Here is a 22,302-nt window from a genome sequence, read left to right as displayed (position 1 = left end):
GGCATGATAGGCAAGAGCAATTGTATCCTCTCTAAGCAACTGGACAGTAGACATGATTCCAGGGAGCTAAGGCAGGAGAGGAAGGCACGAGGGGCCTTGGAACCATCTTGGGTTTTGTTCTGTAGATGGCGAGAAGCCATCACAAAGCCTCGGTTCGGTTAGTCATAGCTTCAGATTTTCATGTGGATGAAGATGGCGATGGTGCAGGAGACCTGGGTGGGGGTTCTGCGGGGTGGGGAAGGAAACATGCCACCACTGGAGCCAGAGCAAAAGAGGAGGCCCTTGCAAGAGACCTGGTGACTGGCAGGCTGGCCAGAACAACAGAGGTGGGTCAGAAAAGCAGCAGCACAGAGTAGGCTTTGAGAATTAAGACAATATTGGGGCCTGGGGGAGGTCGACCAGGAGGCCTCCCAGCCAGTGAGCAACTCAGCAATGGAAGTTCAAGAAGAGGTGTAAGTAGGGGAGCCGATTTGGGCATGTGGAATCTGATGGCCCGCAATTCTGATAGCTGGGACCATTGGGGAAATGCCATCAGGTAGCTGAATGGAAAGCTCAGGGAAGGTTTGCTTCCTGGTGTTGATGAAGAAATGATATGGTCGTTAGAAATTCATTCTGAAATAATGGAGATGTTCATTGATTTTACCAATTATTCTAAAGTATCAGTCACACTGGAATTGAAAAGCAAACTATGAGACTTGCTTGTGTTGATTGTCTAAGATATTAATCCAAGTTGACCTCACAAGCTGGGTGATTATTTTTTAATCGGCACTTATTATATTTTCCTTTTTCTCCATCCACCTCTGCCAGTGCTATCCCCACTAAGCCAATCAAGTGTCTTGTTCCAATTGGATACTAGAATGGTAGAGAGCAGGGTGTGGATCAGAGAACCACTTCAACGCTTTGGGGCTGTGTAGTTTTGGAGGAGTCACTTAACAATGTAAACCAAAGAAGGGAACAATGACACCCAGGTTCCTGCACTGTGGCTGGAACTGCCTGAGACCTTCCTGTTATACCTTCCCATTGCCAGTCCATAGCAGAGGGCTGGGCACTCAGTAGGGACTCGTTCAATGTTCACTGGACTGTATGTGAACATTTCTCTAGCAGGATCTGGCTCACGAAGGTTCTTCTTTTCCTCATTACTCCCATCTTCCGATTTTGCCATGTCTGCAGAAAGCTCGATCCAAACTGTACATTGAACTGGGAACTAGAAACAACTATTCTTTGGGCAGCGACATGTCAAGATGGCTTCATGAAGCAGTGGCCTCCCTTGGGTCAAAATGACCCATGAGAGGCAGAGGTTGTGGTTGTGATACCCATTAGACGCAGTCGGCCAGTGTCTGTGCACTTTCCCATGGACTTCTATGAAAAGTTTTAAGATCTGGAAAAAAGACTATATGCACTAAAACATGAAAGTGACAAAATCAAAATCAAAATTAATAAATGTTTAATGTCTAGGAGACACATGACTATATCAACTTCATTGTTAAATTTAGCATTCATGAAAATTTCATTACGTTTGAAGAATGAGTTGTAGCTGAGTTATGCTCATTCGTAAGAACTCCCAAGCACACAGATGAATACACAGAAAGCAGTACCAATTGTAAGTTAAGCAAGTTGCCCGTAGACAGGTGCTTGGAAAGTCTAACTGACTCGAAACCCCATGCGCCTCTCACTGGACTGCCTTCCCCTTGAGGAACCCAGGTTGGCTCTGTGCTTAAGGCTAGAGAAAACTTTGGGGCCCTGAGGTTCCTACCCACAGCTAGGAATGCCCCAGGTACACGAGCACATCTTCAGGAGAGGATGAGGTGTGTTCTTTGTGGCCCCAACAAACTTAGAGCTAGAACCAGATGGCAGGTGTGGGATTCAGATCCTACTCAATCCAAGAGAAAATGCCAGCCCCCAGAGCTCATGGAGGACGGGAGTCCCCACTCCAGAGATGTCAGCCTGGGAGAGCTGAACTCCAGCAATGTTGGACAGTGGCTTTCAGCTGCCCATTGGCCTTCAGGATCCTTTCCAGTGCGGTCTCAGTGGGGCAGACATTTCTGCTCATCCTGTCTTGTCTCCAGCTCGACAGTTCTCCACTCCAGGTTCCCTTGCGGACCGTGAGGCACCTGGAGTCAGACTTTCAGTGGCTTCCGTCTCTCTTTGTGGGGCTCTGTAGTGCAAGTTCCAGGCTAATGGGTTCAGTCGTGGAGCTGGGCTTGCCCCAGCAGAACCCTCACCCCGCTCTCCTCTTCCCAAGTCCTTTGTGGTCACACCACATGGTGTTCACCGATTCCCATACCAGAGCGGCACGGGACCCACTGTGTTCCATTCCAGGGCTTTGTCATTGAGATGTCCCACTAATCATCACGACAACCCTAAGAGGTACTAATACTCTACAGATTAGTAAAACTGAGTTAAGAGAGCTTGAGTAAGTTTGCCTAAGGAAAAGTTTGCAGTCTGAACCCAGAGTCTCTGATCTTTACACTCGTCTGCCCTCAGCGAAGACGCGTTTACAGAGACTGGGCATGAAGTGATTTTCTTCAACACTCTCTCAGTCCTGACAACCCATTATCCTCACCCCCTCTCCCTATGACAATCTACTCTTAGAAAAAGATCTATTAGGAATCATTTATACCTTGAGGGAAATTTAAACCAAATTTCATGAATATATGAATTTTTCAATTATAAATGAACATTTTACCCTCTATTAAAAACACTTGTCTTTGATAATAATATAATAACAACAATAATAATCTAGTGTTTCAATGCTGTTTGTTCAGCACTATATCCCTCGTGTCTAGAATAGTCCCTGTGATGGTTGGTTTCAGCAAATGTTCATTAAAAGAGCAGGGGGGAAGGAAAAAACAGAGAAAAAGATTTAAATCGACTACAATGTGCCCAACACTGGGATAAATGCCTTACATGCATTATTAACTCATTTAATCCTCACTGAACCATCTGATGTGGGTATTTTAATTGCCCCTTGGAGGAGACAGGGACTCGGGGATGTTAAGTATCTGACGTAGCCAACCAGCAGTGATCTTCAATTTCTTCCTTGGCTGTCTGAATCTAAGGTGTTTGCAACCACTGTATCTAAAGTTTCTCATGTGGGAGATCTTCTTATGCAGAGCAGGGGGACAGAGGCTCCTCCCAGGACTGGAAATCATGCCACACAACATTTCTCTGTAGAAGGATGATTAATTTCCCATAGTCAGTCACAAAACCAGACTGTGGGACTGAATGTGTAATGTCTCCATAATTTAACCTACACCTTGACCAGCAAATGTCTATCAAACATTGTCAGTTTCTACTCTATTACAATGGCAGGGCTAATTCAGGACAAATTGAGTTAACTCTTTTGTTCTCTGCTTGCTTCCCTAAGTCCAAACCATTTGCAACACTTCAGACTAGTCTAGTGGAAGTTAGGAATTTATTCGCATAAAAATGCATCAGTACCCAAGTGAATCATTGACCTGTTCCATTATTGTACTGCTGGGAGTTTATCTAATTTGGGGGGTCTGAAAGCTATTGTTTTTCATCCAATTGTGATACTTTGGGGCATTTAAAAATTTTTTTTTTCATTCTTATTTCATTGTCTTTCTTCCTGGAGCCCCAGTTATACATATGTTAGGCCATTTATACTGGCCCCAAGGACAGAGCCTGAGGGTCTTTAAACTCTCTCTCCTTCAGGTTGCATAATTTCTTTTGATAGATCTTGATAGTTGCTGAGCCTTTCTTCTGCTGCCTCCAATCTTCTGTTAAACTTATCCCAGAAGTTTTCATTTTGGTTATTATACTTTTTATTTCTAGAATTTTCATTTGGTTCTAACACATTTTCTTATTTATTCATACACCTATTAATATTTTATTTAAACTGGACATTTTTATTCAGTAGAGGCTCTAGATTTTGTTATCTTCCTCTGAAGAATTCAGTTACTGGCTAATCACCTTGAACTTTGGTAGCCTGTATTATATTTAGCTTGTATAGACCCATGAAAAGTTCAAGAAGTTTCTCAGACCCCTCTAAGTATGTCTGTTGTGGATATCCTGTTAGTTGTTTTTTTGTTTGTTTGTTTGTTTGTTTGTTTTCTCTTTTGGAGGGGGATATTAGGACAGGTCTAGGGTCTTTCTTTAAGGCACGATTCTTTCTCCAAATGCATAGACCTTCTAATGTCTTCATTGGCTGCCAGATATGAGCCATGTTAATGTTATCCTTGTCCCCAGCACCACTTACTCTCTAGTCTTTCTAGTCCTCTCTCAACCCCACTGCAACTTCTGTCTTATAAGTCTTGGGATAGGGGGTCCCCACCCTCATATGCACAGCACAGCTCCTTGCTACAGACTTGTGGAGACTCCACTGGGACTTCTGGTCCACCCTCTGCACAGCATCCTCTTATTCAATGCCTGGTCCTACAAACCAAGTCACTTTATCTTCCTTAAATTCCAACTGGTCTTCTTCATTCAGCAAACTCTAGTTCTAGCTCTATGCCAGGGTTGGGAAATTGCCCCTAAGAAGAAAACTGTTGGTCACAGGCTTGTTTTGTGAGTTTGCCTTCTCTCAGGGTTCGTGGTCTCGCATTGTCTATTGCACACTATTTTGGCACCATTTGCTTCCAGTATTTTGGCCAGTTCTGTCTAGTCCTTATATGCAGAGTAAAGACTAGTCCAGTATCTGTTCTCCGTCATTTCTGGGAGTAGAAGTCCTATCTCTATGACTACAGGACATGTTACAATCAATGTCACCATATGCCCCAGACACACATTTTCGCTACCCACTCTACCAATGATAAATATTGAATTAACTGTGGTAAGATTACTCTGACCCCAAACCAGTTCCAGTGCTTACCTGAAAGGAGAAGCATGCCTAGACACTCAAGATTGAGCACCAAACTCTGAATGTTCATTTGCAGTGGGAAGAAAAATGGCAGGAAAGAGGTCCTATGTATCTTTGGTCAAATTTTGGTCTATCATTTTATTTTAGGACCAATGTCCAGATCAAGAAACCATTTCATGTATGATAAGAAAAGTGCTCCTAAGGAAATACACACTATTTTAGAAATTATAGATAATTTCTAATTTCTTTATAAGTCTTAGACAAACACTGTGATATTGCAGGTCAGAATATTAGTAGAAACTGGCACCTAAGTACACACTAGGGCCTTATTTATTGTCTCAGAAATGGAAAACTATCACCAGCAACCTACCATCTCATGCAAGTTGGGGTGGCAGTAGTTATCTAGTGCCTACGTGATCTTCCTTCTACTACAAATTCTCAAGGAAGAAAATGTTAGAGGCATGAAGTCACACTTAAAGCATCACAATGGCATATGGAACAGCAGATGCGGCCTTCGCCATCTGAACTCATGAAATTCTGAGAACCCAAGATGGGATTGTGTGCAAATAGCCCTGGTGCTGAGGGCTGTATTTTCAGTGCTCCTATTTTCTTCTTTATTGACTCTTGTTATTACCCAGCATGGAAGTTCTTTCTATGCCCATGTATGTATGAATATGCATGACGTTCAGTTACCGTCCAGCTTTTAGCATGCATATTTTATTTAATTGCCAAATCATTTAAATTCTAGATATAATTAGAGTCACAGTTTATGTTTATATCTGGCACTCGTGGCTTCAAAGATAGTAACATAGGGCATAGTTGTTGGAAGTTTTTTAATAACATACTGTATTTGCTGAACCTAATATTTTACAGACTCCTTGCTATAGTCTGGGCCTGAAATGTCCCCCAAAGTCCCAAGTGGTGAAGACTTGGTCCCATACCTGTACGATTAATAGTGGAACCTTTAATAAGAGGTGGGGACTAGTGAGGGGAAGCTAGGTCACTGGGGGCATGCCCTTGTTGGGGATGCTGGGACCCCAGCCCCTTTCTCTCTGTGCGTTCTGGTTGCCATGAGGTGACCAGGTCCTTTCTCATGCATTTCCACCATGACCTATTGCGCCACCACAAGCCCAAAACAACAGAGCCAAGTAACCATGGACAGAAACCATGAACCAGAATAAACCTTTCCTCCTTTTAAGTTAATTATCTCAGGTATTTTGTCACAGTAATGGAGAACTAACACATCCCTTAATCTAGCATCAAAATAAGACTAACCCAGCAGATGCATGATTTATTAAACAAGAATTACATAATCTGAAAAGTCAAATGCAGTAGATAAAAATTACTTCAATAAACTTAATAATATTAAATAAAATAACAAAAAGAAGTTCTCCTCCTAACTTCTGTCTGTGTTTTAGGTGAACTTTAGAAATGTATGTCTTCTAGCATCTATAACAGAGCTTTTATAAGACTCCAGGACAGGGCTTCACAGCCAAAGAGGGATATACCATGCCTACCTCTAATACTTTTGACAGAATTGGAGCAAAAGAAAGAATTAATTTCATTCATTCTTAATTTGTATACAGATCACCTAGAAACTCCTAGTAGCATTTAATGTGCACACTAGGTTTATTTCAGACAAGAAGTCAGCTAGGATAGATAAGATAAAATGTGTTCCAAGAGGAGCAATTTTATTTGAAAATCTACAGAAACAAGAAGGAAATAATCTCTGTGGCATTTTAAAATTGTAACATTAAGCACTAATGTGTGTGACACCCGAATGTCAGAGCCATAGGCTTCTTTGCAAGTTAAGTGCTGAAACTCCATAAGGGCAATAAACCGTCCCTCATGGTGACTCACCACAAAACAGTAACACCCTGTGCTCCTACAGCAGCAGCCCCCCGCTGCCCGCAGAAAGGACTTTTCATAGACAGTCCTACCAGAGATCGAGCTTCTATCCTGCTCCTGTTCACCATCTGACTGATTTTTGACCTAAGAAAAGGATGGCAATTTCATATGCTTCAACCTCATAGTTCATAAATACGAAACTCTGAAGGATTGTTTTGGGGACCAAAACACAAGTTTCTCCATTCGCAGTTCATAGTAGATGGATTGTTCCTGGCAAGAATCTGGGTGCTTAAATGTTTTTCCTTAAGATTATGTAACTGGTGAGATAAATTAAAACATATTATAGCTTCTTGGCATTCGCTGGGATAGTCGCAGAGCCACCAAATTGGAAGAGAAAAAGAGCAAGCAGGGATGTCTCCCTCTACTGGTGGAAGGTGGAAGAGCCCTCAGGTATAAAGCCAGGAAGGCAGGACTGGGGTTTGATTCAAGGCAAGAGAAAAGAGGGAGGAAGGGAGAAGAAGAAAAAAGAAAGGGAAAAAGAAATAGGAAGGAGATGGATGAGGGGAAAGATGGAGGGGAAGAAATTGAGCAAGGACTGATAAAGCTAAGTAGAAAATCAAGAAATGAGCAAATAAGAACAAGAAGGAAAGATTTTAAATTTTAAAAAAAGGAGGGAGACTATTTTTCATGGCTCATCTCCATAGTAACCTGAAGATATTGCCTATTTTCTCTATGAGGTCCTTAAATGGGAGTCATGACCATGAAGGTTTATCAACTCATTGTTCTTGGAATTGTGGCACAGTAGAAAATGTGAAGAAGCGCTGACTTATTTTTTTTAATGTCATATATCCCTGAAACATTTGCTTTTTCAGTTTTTTCCTAAAGAGGAGATGTTCAAAACTGGAAAATTAATATTATGGGAATTATAATTTCAACGGGTAGTGTCATATGCTAGCCTTGGTTAGAATCTGATAAAATCCCAGTCTCCACTCCCAGCCCTGTTATGAGCCAACAGGAGGTTGATGTGGGCAATACGCTGCAAGTAGAGCCTGATCTCTGTGTGCCCCTAAGTGGGGCTGCTCCCCTCAAGGGAAGCCAGTTTGAAAGTAAGAGCTATCTTAAAGGTCATGGGATACAGCAGGATTTAGACACCTGGGTTTGGAGTACCGGGACCTGCACCCACTGGAACCAGGTAAACAGAGGCTACTGGAGAACAGCTTAGCTATTCATATGAAAGTAGTCCCTACAGCAGGAAAAACACCCCAGCTATACTTGGAGAGAGTCATCTTTAACACATTTAAACAAATCTATATAAAACAGGTGCTTAAAGTCAGAGAAGTCTGGGTTACAATAGTCGTTTGGAAAAAATTTCCGAGTGATTTATGGTAGTTTTTTTTTTTTTTTTTAAATTAAATGGTTTAGGCTAAACTTTTCTTTCACTAATTTTTCCCCGTCCTTTCATTGATGTCCTCAAACCGTACCCACAATAAATAGGAGACCAGTTTCAACAGGGTCCGGGCCACAGCGTCCGACATAGGATTTGACCTGCATGGTTCTCAGCAAGTCCTAAGTCTGAGCAAGGTAAAGCTCTGGGTGTGCACAGGAGTGGACCCGGGTCTTGAGGGGCCTGTGTCATGCCATGGGTGTTAAGAAAGGAAATCAGCATGCAAGATACAAGGCCTTGGAAGGGGCTATGCCAGCAAGGTGCCCTGGAGCTTCCGATTCCTTAGCTAAATAGGACTCCGCCTCTTGGTCTGTGTTATTTAAGTCAGTGAAGTGATGCTCATAGCTGAAAGTCTGAGAAGGTGCCTCAGATTCAACATCAACTTTTCAGTGACCTTCGCGGTCCAGTGTCAGCAGCAACATTATTTCCAGAAGGTTCTGGTGGGTGTCCATGAGCTCTGCTGTCAGGCTTGAACGGAAGAGAAGGGTCAGGGAGGTGGGAAAGGGCACCTTTGTGAGGGAAGCCACGAAGTTGGAGAATGGACAACAGAGTGAGGAACAGAGAGGAAGAGAGAGAAAGGGGCGGGGGAAAGAGGAGGAGGGAGAAAGACACTGGGGGCGGGCGGGGGGCTCGGCCTCCCTGTGCTCCTACCTTGGCTTTGGAAGCCCTTCCAGCTCTAACCTACATATTTTCCTAAGCGTCTTTAAGAGCCAGTCACAAAGTACTTGGGCTGAGCCCCAAAATAGAATCTGCCAATTGGTTTTCAGTAAAAAGGTCGACAGAGACAAGCAAATCTAATTTGCAATTTCCTCGTTCCTTGGGGCAGGGGGAACGTGTGAACAGAAAGCACAGGAAGAGTGAGGACTGAGGGGGAGGTTGACACCAAGACTCAGGAAGGGCCCTAGGATTGCGAGCCGGAGGCCCCTGCCCGGTCTCCGCCCTGGCTTCATACGCAGGCCCTCCTGCAAATCGGAGCTGCCCAACAGGAAGCAGGAGCCTATGGCCGCTCAGTCTCTGCCACGAAGAATATTCCTAAAATGGCCTTTGCAAAGCACAGTCCACCGCCTGCCAGCACTGGGTCTCGAAGACGAATATTTACTCTGCAAAGCTGCTCTTCTTCCGCCACTGCCCTGGCAAGACCAGGCCCATGCCCTGAACAGAGCTGGAGCCAGCCTGCCTGACCACCACCGTCCACAGGCAGACAGCCACCACCAAGCATCCACACCTTGGTCCAGAGTCCCTGTAAGAGCAGAGAAAGCTACTCAGCTGCCCCCCTGATGGCAAGGAAAAGGAAACACTGACCTTCACAAAAGGACCATTAATGCTGGACAGTCAACCCATTGCGAGTACTTTTTAATGGCCTTTTCATCTCCTCCAAATAGGCCCCATCCACTCCCCAGCTCCTTCCCACCCTCCCTGCCCTTGCCCCAGGTCTCTGTGTGGTTGGAATCCCCTTGGCCAGAAGGAAGCATGATAGAAAAGCAGGGGTTTCCCCTGAGACTGGCTTTCCCTCCTCAAGCCTTTCCTGTGAGCCTCGCTCCTGCCTGGAACCAAGGGCTTTGAACTTCTAAAGCCTGCCAATTTCTGAGAGTCTGCAGCTCCGCAACCTTCTCCTGTAGGCTCAAGGCCAGGACAGGATGTAGTCTACACTTGTGACTTTAGAAAGAAAGTCTCTGGGATGGCTGGGATGGGCACACTCCGCTGCAAATGAAGCGAGCCCCTGAGATTGCAAGTCCAGGTGAGCTCTGGTCCCATTAAAGCTCCTCCTTGCACACATTTTGCATCGCTGCTGGGGCTGGAGGTCAAGGTCAGTGGCAGTTTGGGGTGCACCTGAGCCACCTGGCTGTTACTACCTGGCTCTTTAGTAACACTCCAGTTCTGAAAAGGAGCAGGAGATAATAAGTCAAGCAACATTTATTAGGTTCCTACTGTGTGAAAAAGTCCAAATGGTTTGCAGTGGAACTATTCAAGCTTCAGATGCTGGATCCATCCCTTGCTTTCATCTTTGAGGTCTGAAGCTCAGGTCCAACCCACCTGAGCCTTGGTCTCCATCTGTAAAGAGCAGAAACATGATTATTAGGAGAATTAAAGAAACAGAGCAGGGCACCCAGCCAATAGCTAGAACAGTCACAAGGTGCTCCCTTGATACCCACACCCATTCCTCCTTCTTGCTGCAGGAAAGCTGCTTCTGAATCTCAAGGGACTGACTGCAGAGGGTCTAGTTTAGGATTTCTATCTCCTGGGAAGTGTATTCTAGCTCTCATAGTTCAAGGAGAGAGTCTGCTGAGCAAACAGGGATTTTACTCTGTTTTCTTTGCCAGTGATTAAAGTGAAATAAAGGACGCAAGATAGAGGTGATGTGACTTCTGAACCCTTGGAAGAAAGGGAAGTCTTCTCAAATGCTGGCATCATCACGCCCCAGGAGCTTCCTTCATGGTTCCTGAGGCTGATGAAAACCCGGCAGGAATTCTAGGCCTTTGCAGAACAGTGTGATCCAAACCCCAGGGCTTCTGTGAACTTTGTATCTTTCTTTTCTTCTTTTGGTCAAAAAGACATAACCTTTTTAAGTACAGCTCAGTGGAATTCAGTCACTATCATATTGCTCTGCAGACATCTCCACCCTCTATCTCCAAAACTTTTTCATCTTCACAAACTGAAACTCTATCCCCATTAAACAAGCACCTCCCAGTCCCCTCCCTAGGCCATTCCCATTCTGTCTTCTGGCCATGGACCTGACTCCTCCAGGTACCTGGTCAGTGGAATCATACAGCACTTGTCTTTGTATGTCTCGTTTATTTTACATAGTGTGACATCCTCGAGCCTCATCCTGGTTGTAATGTGTCAGAATCCCCTTCCTGAGACCCAAGCATATCTCTCTGTACAAATAGACCACATTGTTTGTGCACTCAGCCATCCATCCATCTCCCATTGCTTTTGCCTTTTGAACTATTATGAATAACACTGTGAATGTGGGTGTACTTTTAGAACAATATGGTTTAAAAAAAAAAAAAAAAAAAAAGGTTTTCAGCACATAAGCAACTGCCTCAGACTGCTTTAGATGATAAAAAGCCTGGTACTCAGTCCACAGGATTGTTTTAAAATTACATCCTTTAAGTTGGGGACAGGGGCCACGGGCATCACGGCCTGGGACTGCATGCTACTTCCATCCAGGTGTTGGTCTTTGCCAGCTGTGGGGAGGGGGGGTGCGGGGGGGGGGGGTCTCTCTCCAGATGCACCTGGGCTACTGTGCCAGCTCCTGCCCCCACCCGGGCGCTGCTAACCGTTTTTCTCTTCTTACACCCTCCCTCCCGCCCTGCCTCCCTTTCCCATTCATCTTCGCCTTCTCTCTGCTGGCTCCTGCTGCCCTCCAGTGCGACCAAGACCAGTGCATTCAGAGCACCAAATTCGTTTTGCAGGCCGCAGCCACTCCCCTGCTGCAGAGCGAGCCCAGCCTCACCAGCGACGAGATGCACCTGCCGGGAAAGCCCGGCCTGGGCACGCCGTGCACCAGCCTGACGCTGGGCCAGCCCACGCCACCCTCCTCTATGCCCAACCTCGCCGCCGAGGCCACGCTCTCGGACATTATGCCCTTGAAGGACGAGCACGGGGGCCACCAGTTCCTGACCCCCGACGAGGCGCCCTCGCCCCCGCGCATGCTGGGGGCCGGCAGCCCGCTGGCGCACAGCCGCACCATGCACGTGCTGGGCCTGGCCAGCCAGGACTCTCTGCACGAAGACTCCGTGCGGGGCCTGGTGAAGCTCAGCTCCGTGTGACCCGTGTGGCGACCCCAGGACCGACCAAGGGGTGCACCGCGGCATGGAGATGACAGCCCGGGCCTGGGGTACAGAGACCAGCTCAGAAAGCCAGGGCAGCCCCGTCTCACGGCGGAGGGCCAGCAGGCTCCGGAAACTCGGAGCTTGGTTTTATTTGAATTTTCTTCCCGCTCTGAGCGCTTGGACAATAACGAATATAGAGAAGAGGCTCTTTTCAGGCTTTCGGGACCTGCAGGGTGGGCCTGGGGAGGGAGGACCCTCGAGGGCGCACCCAGCCCGGGAAGAAAAGATGCTGCCCTGGCTGCTGCTCTGGGGAGGGACACGCGGCAGGTTTCAGACATCTGGCCAGACGGCGATTGCACTTAAGTGTTACGCTACTAATATTTGAAACAGATACGCCGTTCCATTTAATTTAAAAAATACTGAAGTTCTAAAGGGAAAAAAACAGACCGGATGTGGATTTGCATGCCACGCTACAGTCTACCTTACAGTGGTGTTGGTATTCCAAGGAAATGCTGCTTTCTTTCCTTCTTCCTTTCTTCCTTTTTTTTTTTTTTTTTTTTTTTTTTGTGAATTTTCAAGTGCTGTTTTGTTGACAGGCAGCAGTGGGATGCAGCCCAGTGGGCAGTGCCATTGGTGGCTGCTTATTCAACATGGTTCTTTGTGAATGGGGAGCATCTGGGCTGCTGGGGTTTATCCCATCCAATGCCCTCGAACCTCTGCCTAGTGGTCAGATGGGGTGCCGTGTTGTGCTGCCCTGCAGTCTTCACGTCCTTGTGTCATCAACTCCCCATGGACAGCCAATAAAATGACATCCTCTGTTACTTCAGATCTGCGTGCAGTCGTCCTTAACAGCTTCCGTGAGAACAAGCCATCTGGAGGACCTGCAGAGAGTGTGTATTTTTTTCAGTGCCCCTAGCCTGGAATGGTTCAAAACCACCAAACTCAGAGCTGTGGGTTGTGGGGTGTCGGATGGTTATTGGGTGATTTCTTAGTTAAGGGACACGCTGTCCACACCATCCCCAACCTTAATCACCTCTGTTTGACACAATCTTGGGGGAACTTGCTCTGCGATTAGATTGCCATGTGACAGGTGATCTGCCGTAGGTAGAGGGAGGGATGCTCAGGGAGCGAGGGTGCTGTCTGGCTGTCTTCCTGGTTCCAAGTCGGATTCGTTGTCACCAAACCTCAGAAGAGCAACCTGAAGTCCTGGTAAAGATTTCAAAAAATGAGGAGGAGAAACTGGCTCAAAGTTTGGGCTGAAATCTCAGAGAGCATATTCTAAGCTAGACACTAATTCAAATGGAATTAAGAAAATTACCTCTTCATTCATTTTGTTTGTCAGCTGAGGGAACTGGCTCTGTACTTGGGAGGAAGTCACTTTGGAGGCAGCCTCAGGGAACTCAGCAAATTCTCTCCTGGCTTCCCTCCAACAGCCAAATCCACTCAAGTTCCAGTCTTGCTGTTTACAACCATATGAAACCATATACATTGTTCTTTAATACAAATAACCACAAATGATTTCCATTGATGAGAAAAGGCTATTTCTCCTAGAAAGAATCACCATTTTATATGAAATAAAAGGAAAGTAGAAACAAAAGAAAAGCACGATTTTAAATGTTACTTGGAATAAAACCAATTCTATTTGGGTCAAAAAATAATTGTGTTGAAAATCTGCAGATTTTTTGCCTCATGATATCTTTGAGCCATCTTTATTTATCATACTGAATGCAAGTATAGAAAATGGAAAGGTAAATCATGTGTGGCCATTTTTGTTTTTGACTTTCTGGACTACCTTACTGCTGTTCCCACTGGTGACTTAGGCCAGAGTCCTCCTTACACGACCACACCTACTCATATCCCATGCCCCTCGAAGGTTCCCTGAGCATAGCGAGAGTTCCATAAAGGGCATTCCACACTCCTGGACTCTCTCTTCCTCTGACCTCACCCACCTGCTCCCCAGGGCCCCCAGGAGAGCACTGGCCCTTATGAGAAGTCTCAACCTTCATTCTGGGATCAAGAGTGGGTGGTTCCATTCCCAGTTTCTGCCTCTGGAAGACAAAGACGGTGGCCTTTGGAGCCCTTCCATCCCGAACAGTCTCTCATCCAGAGGTTGCTCATTTCCTGTGACCGGCCCTTCTCCTCATTTTATGAAAAAAATCCAAGAACCAAACAGAAACGAGGACCAAATGATGAATGATTACCTGAATCGGCCAACCCTCTGTATCCTCTGATTCTACATCTGTGGATTCAACCAAGATTGAAAATATTTGGAAAAAATTGTACCTGAACATGTAGACATTTTTTCTTATCATTGTCCCCTAAACATTACACTATTGCACAGCATTAACACTATTTACACAGCATTGACATTGTATTAGGTATTGTACGTAATCTAGAGAGGCTTCGGGTATCCTGGAGAGTGCACACAGGTTATACGCAAATACCATGCCTTGTTATGCAAGGGACTTGAGCCTCCAAGAATTTTGGTGTCCAAGGTGGCCCTGGGACCAATTCTCTGAGGAAACTGAGGGACAACTGTATTTATTATCAATCATCCCACCCCATACCACCCCCCCATTCTATCCCCTGAATGCATTTGGCATCTTTCATGGAAAGGGTTTGAGAATTTTGGTGAAATGAATTAAAGTTATTCAGGGTCAAGAAGGAGACTAACTTGATTAATTTTCAAAGAAATTAACATCTTAAAAACCCAAACCACAAAGATGTCCATAGCCCTTGCTCCTGTGACTTTCAAAGAAGAAGCAATTGCGCTCCCAGGGTCTCCCTCCCCTGTGGGGCAGAAGAGATGGTCTGGAGGGTAAGTTGCCTGGTGAGGTTAGGCCTTTGCATTTCCCATTAACTGATATGTATCTGCTGAGTGGTCCCTCAGCGTGGCTGAGTAGACCTCGATATTTCTAAATGCTTCCAGTAAGCTAGCAATTGATTGCATACCAGCTAGAAAAGGGAAGATAAATATTTTACCATGCTATTAAGGCTTGGACCATTATCAGACATACACACACACACATATACTCGTGCTGTTGTTTAAAAATTCAGCTGCTCTCGTTCTCCCAGGAAGGCTCTAGGGACAACAGAGCTCCCAGGCACTCGAAGGCTGAATTTAGCATAAGCACCCTGGCCTCTCGACTGGATGGAGATGAGAATGGCAGACAGCCTACACCTGAGAGGGCACGATGACCTGTCACTCTGCCTGGGGTAGACAGCCCAGCCTTTGTGCCGCTCCCTCTTGAAAAATGCTCATCCCAGACTTCACATGTGACTGTTCAGCTTGTTAGAACTTAACCAACCCGGAGCAAGCAAAATGCAGAGAGCTGTCCTGGTCCACAGTGGCACAGGAAAGGGTCTTCAGAGCCCCCTCCCCATGTCTTCTCCAGGGTTGCTGGCTGGGCTTCAGAACCAGGGCAAACTCCTTTCTGTGAACCACAGAAACCTGGGTGGGTTTAGCTCTTCATGCCTGAAGCCCACACCTCCTTGTTGGATCCAAGAAGAAGAAAAATGAATTTGCCAAAATTGGCAGTAGGTGTCGGGGCATAGTGCTTGTGAGGGCACCTCCAGAGAAATGCCAGAATGGAGCCCACAGAGGCTTTTGAAGGGCACAGCCTAGCGGTTGCTCCCCGAGGGTCTCAGACCTCCTGCCCCCTGCCCCAGCACATCCGCCTGTGCAGAGATGAGCTCACATCCCATCCTCTTCAAGCTGGGAGCCAACTGCTTCTCAGCCTCGGCTCCAGGGTTTGGAGTTTGTTGGGAGGTGGCAGGAGAATGGGGCTGTTACTGGGATCTCTCCAAAGGGAGTGTCTTTTGCCCACAGAGAACATTGCTTAGCCCACTCAGTGCTTGGCCAGATAAGAAAAGAATGAGGAGGAGTGAATGGTAAATGTATTTTCTAATTAATGCCTTATAACTGATCTGAAGCTGAGCCTAATCAAATCAATGTTTACATATTTTATTAAATGATATGAGTTGTGGAAATCTAGCATGCTCTTTTCCAGAAGAGAGAGTTTCAAATGAGTTGCTGTTCCTCCTGGGCGCCTGACCTCTCTCATGGCACTGTATGTTCTTTCCCATGTTACCGCATTAAAAAATCGCCTCCCACTTGTTTCCTTAAAACCTCTCTCCTTCTCTCTCTCTCTCTCTCTCTCTCTCTCTCTCTCTCTCTCTCTCTCTCTCTCTCAACAAGCTATCATAGAAATATTAAATGAGCTGAAGTGTCATTTTCTTTCAAATAAATGTCAGACACTGATAGTTTTGTACATCAGTAAACCCTCTGTCAATTGCCCATTGTACATGATCCCAATAATATAGCCAAGATGGATTTTCAAATATAACTGGTTAGTCCATTCATCCAGCCATTAAAAATAATTGGGAGATGGAAGATTAGATTGTCTCTGAAGCATCTGTGTTTGCAGCTGCCACAAAACTAGATAAATGGCTTCAACTGGAATTATCTTTCAATCTCATAAGCCCCAGGAATTACACCCAGAATGGATAGGAAGACAGATGAACATCTTGTGCTACTGCAAGATTTTTTTTTCCATCAATTGTTGAATTTTTAAAGGAAACTCAGTTTTATAATAATGAAGATATGAAAGGACAATTCTCTCTTAACTGACCAAATATCTTAAGATTTGTAGTTAAACCAAGAGATCACATGGACTAGGAAAGGAGGCATGTTTTGGTTCCATAAGAATGGAAATGGTTTCAGACTACAGCAAGAAAAAGAAAAAGTTGAAGCCTTGCTAACCTTTGACCAGAGAATTCTGGATTGGTATTTTGTTAGAATCAAACATTTTGGCATGAGAGAGGGGGGGGGGGGGGGGAAGAAATGAACGAACGAAGGAAAACATCTTGAATTCTAAGTGGATTCAAAACCTGAATCTGAACAATGATGAACACATAAAATATAACATCTCATGTTTTCAGACGGATAGTTAAGTGCCTTTCATATTTTAATCAATGTTTGCAGAACTGATCCTAACCCTGGAATGAATTGGGAAAGCATTTTCCTCCTTCAATAAAAACTGCAAAAGACATGCAATGTAAACCTCAGTCTGTGGAGAGACACCATCTAAGAAGGAGCAGGGAGGAGTGGGATTGCCTTGCCCTGAAGGAAGGGGGGCTCTGAGGACCCACAACCGAGAAGTGTGGGTGTTCTAATCTCTCATATTCAGACTGATATCCTACAGATTTTTCAATTCATAAGCAACTTTAGAGTAATGTAAAAAGTCAAACCTAGAGTAATGTAAAAAGTCAAACCCCTAATCCATTTGCTCTGTGTTCTATCTTCCAACACACACACATGCACATACCCCAACTCCCCACAAAATGAGGTAGAAGTTGTATTTGGCTACTGGTAACAAATCCCCAAACAATAGCGGCTTAGACAAACAGCTGTCTTTTCTGTCATGCAAAGTAAGTGCAGGGGTAGTCAATCCTGGGTCAGTGTGATGGCTCTACAATGTCACCCATCGATCACAAAATAGCTGCTGCAGCTCCAAACATCATCTAGGAAGGAAAGAAGAGAATGAGGGAAGAACAAATGAGACTACTCCCTTTAAGAAACATTCCCAGAAACCCCATCTTGTGATTTCTCCACGGTAGATGTTGATTCACATGACCACCCTGGCCAAACCACATCCTGAGAAATATGGTGTTTTAACCGGACACATTGCTGCCCCAGATGATACTGGGTTCTGTCAGTGAGGAGGAAGAGGGAAATGAGTGTTCACTAGATAAAACAATAGATGACCTCACCTCCTTTAGTGAAAAAATTATATGCTCTAGCCTGATGTCACCCATTCTCCCCTTTCAAAAACTGCTATCTTCATCCACCAACTTTTCTCTCCCTTTATAGAGCATTCTTGAGTTCTTGGGACATGAATTGAGAAGGAGCTGGGTGCTGGGGTCCTGGGGAGTGAGAGCCAGGGTCCTGGGGTTGTGGATGGAACAGGGGCTTGAGGAGACAGGGTCAAGCCTACTTTAGCAAGTAGGAATTCACTGCAATCCTGGTGAATCAGGAGACTGAGGCAGGAGGATCCCAAGTTCAAGTCCAGCCTCAGAAACTTGGCAAGACCCTGTCTCCAAGTAAATATAAAAAGGGCTGGGTATGTAGCTCAGTGGTCAAGTGCCCCTGGGTTCCATCCCCAGTACTAAGGAAAAAAAATGGAAGACTACTCTGGGGCAGCCATGTTATTACCAGCCCAACGTTCAGCTTAGATGTCCCCTTGTCATCCCAAACCCCAAATGTCCTCATGTAGTTGATGTTTTCTGAGTAGAGTCCTGGGCTGATGACCACAAAGTGGTCTCAACTCTTCCTCCTTCTGCACATCTAATCAGGCACCAGGTGCTCTCCATCTTCCTTTACATTACCCATCACGTCTGTTCTCCTTTGCCTTTTATTCTCGCTTTCGCCATCTTACCCAGGGTGCTGGATGGCTGCGGAGAGCTTTCTTCCTCTTGATCTTCCCTCCTCTCAATCTTCCCATGCCTGTCCATCCTGGATGATTGGACAATAATCTCCCCCAACCATTGCTTGGCCCATGTCAGATCCCAGAAGTAGGACTGGCAGGGGGTTTTGCTGACATAGATGTCCCACATGGGTAAGAGAAAGGATTCCCGTTGGAGGTATGGGCTGGCTGCAGAATAAAAGCTAAGAAATATATGTGTGTATATCAGAAATAAAGACAAGAAGGCAAGAATATTTTTGAAGTGGGGCATGATCAATTGAGCCATCCAGAAGGGCCCTGCTCTAACAAAGGAGCCCGTGCTTGCTTTATTTATATTGGTACAGATCAAAGGGGACTGGTAGGAGCTTCTTCAAGAAAAACAGGAATTGGGGTGGAGGTAAGCAGGCCATCTGGCTCTAGCAGGTCACTCCCATCCCCCAGGTGCCTGTACTTGAACCTGAGTGGTGAGCTAATGCAGGACTCAGGTGTTCTTGAACAGTAAATATCTGACTCTGAGTTCCTGAGGCCAGATATTCCTGGGTAATGGCTCGAACTTCGCCTGGTTCTCACACAAGTCATGGATGGCTCCCAGCATTTTGCTTTCCCGTTTGCTGCTGGGACCAGCATCTCACGCCTGTGTGATTTGGCCCATTGGTGTCTCCAGCCTTCTTTTCCTCTCTCCCTGGGCTTCCCCTCTGCTGATCCAGCCACTCTTCTGGTCTGGCACACCGTGTGCTTCCATCCTCCTCCTGCCTCTCCCCTCTTATCTAAGTCCTTCCTGTCCTACAAGAACCAACACCACCTTAAGATCTTCTCCACAGCCTGCGGCACACCCTTTCCTCTGAATTCCTAAATACTCAGTCCCCACACTGTCTCCTGTAACCAGAAACGAGGGTCAAGACACCAAGATCTGGAAGCAACACTTTATTAGTGGCACCATGGCCCAGAGGGATAATTCCCAAAGTCTGAGCCCTGAGCACAGCGGAGCTCACACTTTTACACATAAGCAAGTCTGGGGTAAGGCAAGGGCGTTGGTGCATTTCTCTTGGAGGGTGGGTTCTACATTCCTGATAGGGGTACAAGCTTGTCAACAGCCTAGGGACTCTTAGCTCGTACAGCTTAGGGCGTTTTACTGCACTGAAACTAAAGGGGGTTTGTTCGACTCATTGCTTTGTTTCCTGCTTCTGCTACTCTTCTGCTACTGTGGTTATGTGTAAGGCACCTGAGAGCCACTGCAATTCTCTATGGTTAAACATCAGTAAGCACAGCTGCTGTGTGTCAGTGTGCAAAACCACAGCCTGTCAGCTCTTAAACTCCTGCAGCTCCCATTTTCCTCTACCACACTCCCAGGAAAGTCTGGGAGCCTCTCAAGAGCCCTGAGTTTCACGCCTTGCTGTGACAGTGCGGGATTCTGGGTTGGGCCGGTAACTGTACCTGCCAGAGACCCTCTAAGAAACTAAGGATGGGGGCAGAGGTGACTGGTGATTAGATGTATTTGTTATAACAACACTTCAAAATTGAGGGACATCATCCTAAGGGGCTCAGAGAAAAGCCACCTTCCCTCCTGTCCCTTATCTCAGCTCTGAATAAGGAGCAAATACTACTCAGAGCTAATGAAAGGGACTAGCTCAGCCCTCCAAGCTCTGCTGAGGTCACCCTTCCCTTCCTGAGGCAAGACAAGTATCCTGACTTGTGACAAAATTGGGGTCTTAAGTCGGTTATTTCATGTAATACCAACAGAAAAAACAGAAATGACAACTTCAAGAAATGTAATCTGTGATCTGTAGTAGGAATATTTGGATGATTTGAGAATTGCATAAATTTTTTTCTAAATAAAAATTTATTAGCCAGTTCCAACAACAAACACTTGCTGAGCCCACAACACAGGAACAGCCGTGAATAACCATGTGCACCACTTTTTATACCATAGACTGGCATACATATTCTACATATTAGTACAGACCACATACAGTCACTTAAATTATGTATCATTTCTACCAACAAATTATGTTCCATAAATAGTAAAGTTTGGAATATTTTCCCATGGAAATGAAAATCATAAATGTGTCGAGACCCTGGGCCAATCCACAGATAGTCCACAGTGGACCTGAAATAATGTTGAGAGGCCTACAACTCTGAGCATTGCTGAGCTCCTAAACTGCTTTCAGTTCTGGGTCCAGAGTCTGGTTCTAAGACCCTCTGACTTCAGCCCCCGACTCCCTGAGAATGAAAGAAACTCCCAGAGACTGGCCTTTCTCCCTCACTGCCAAACAAAGTAAATCTACCTAAAGAAAGAAAGAGCTCATTCAATCTCTTGAAAATCTCTACTAGAAAAAAACAAAACCTGAAAAAAAACTTTAAATATTTCTAATTCTTATTGTTTGCTTGTTTGTTTGTTTTGGTACTGAGGACTGAACCCAGGGACACTTAACCACCAAGTCACATCCCCAGCCCTTTTTGTTTTTCATTTTGAGACAGGGTCTCGCTAAGTTGCTTAAGGCCTCATTAAGTTGCTGACGCTGACTTTGAACTTCAAGTACTCCTTCCTCAGCCTCCCAAGCTGCTGGGATTATAGCATGTGCCACAGCCCCTGGCAGTCTTTTCTAATTCTTGAGATTTTAAAATAGGTAAAACCTCCTTTCCAGTGTACTTACACTCGTTCTTGAAAAATGAACTTTTCCTTTTTCCTGAGAGCCTCCAGGAAGTCCAGCTGACACAATTTCCTGGCAGAAACTCTAGATAACTCAGCAGCTAGATTTAATTGGGCCAAACATGAACGTCTCCCTGGGGACCAAAGATTGATTTATCTATTTATTGTCAATATCTTGAACCAAGACATGCGCTGGGCTTAGAGCACAGCTGCCTGATGTTGAGCGTCATGTTGAAGGAGTATCGATCACTTCGCGAAGCCTTCAGCATGGTTTCCTGGACCCCGTGAACATCTTTGGAAAGGAAGATGCAGCGCAGAGGGTTTTTAGGTCCTGTTTTGAGACATGTGGTCAGCAAACACTTCTGTCTGTGGCATCTGTGTTTTCTGGTTGCGATCTAGTCTGAGGATTGAAATTTAATTAATTTGTTAGGTCGGCCTGGCAGCTGCTCTAGAAAACAGATGGCTTCAGAGGCCACCAAAGATTGTTCCAGCCCCATTCTCATGGAAATGCCAGACAGGACATTTAAATAACAACCACAGATCAGCTGTGTGGAGGCCACCAAGACCCTGCCAACAAGGCTGTTCCCTGAGTAGAAACATAATGCACCTTGTCTTGTGAGCTGTCCTCATTAGATTTAGGTCAAAATTAACTTCCTGCAATAAAACTCTACCCAGAACATGTTGGAAATTCACTGAAACGTGAAGGGTCCCACAATGAACCCCGCAACCACTGCTACACTGGTTTAGGTCCCCTTCTTCCCAGGGACACCCCTTCCCTCTCATACTGCACAGGATATCCACTAGGGACTTTGTGAAAGGAACCTGGCCACCTCTGGGCGTGTCAGCTTCCTGTGGTGTGGCACTTCCTCATGACTGACAGAGTTCTACATGTTGTCAAGAACCAAAGTTCAGCTTCCAGCAGATGTGGCTGCTCCATTTTTAATTTTTTTTTTTTTTTTTTTTTTTCTGGCACTGGGAATTGAACCCAGGGCCTTGCACTTGTTAGACAAATAATAAATTCCATATTAGCAAAAAGAAGGGGCCAGCATTTGTTTCTGCCAAATGCCTCATTGTCCCCCAGAGGTGGCATCTGGGTCTGAGAAGCACTCCCGGCCGTTCTTCAGGATCCTGAAGGAGACCGAGTTGCTTGAAGCAGCGTAGGGGCCGTGCTTGTTCTAGGGGAGAAATGGGTCTTTTTCGTCTTTCCTTTCATTTCCTTTTCTGAAGGGCAGAGTGCTCTCCCTTTTGTGTAACCCATGGTAACCAGAGAACCACATTCAGTGCTGTCACTTACATAAATG

At 45.5% G+C, this 22,302-nt stretch overlaps 1 protein-coding gene across 2 annotated transcripts in view; it reads left to right on the top strand.

Annotated features, from left to right (window-relative positions):
- ZDHHC14 (zDHHC palmitoyltransferase 14) overlaps nucleotides 1-16,632 on the top strand; it is a 272,603-nt gene extending 255,971 nt beyond the window's left edge. Inside the window, exon 9 of one of the 2 annotated variants that reach the window (XM_079146777.1) lies at nucleotides 11,483-16,632. In XM_079146777.1, coding sequence (XP_079002903.1) covers nucleotides 11,483-11,884 — 402 coding nt within the window. In that variant the 3' untranslated portion in view covers nucleotides 11,885-16,632. The remainder of the gene's footprint in view (nucleotides 1-11,482) is intronic. The other variant, XM_079146778.1, reaches the window with a different exon arrangement.
- Nucleotides 16,633-22,302: the final 5,670 nt, after the last annotated feature.

Source organism: Sciurus vulgaris (genome assembly GCF_902686455.1).
Source record: "Sciurus vulgaris genome assembly, chromosome: 7".
In the NCBI taxonomy this organism is placed as follows: Eukaryota; Metazoa; Chordata; class Mammalia; order Rodentia; family Sciuridae; genus Sciurus; species Sciurus vulgaris.
This window is presented reverse-complemented; position numbering and strand designations above follow the sequence as displayed.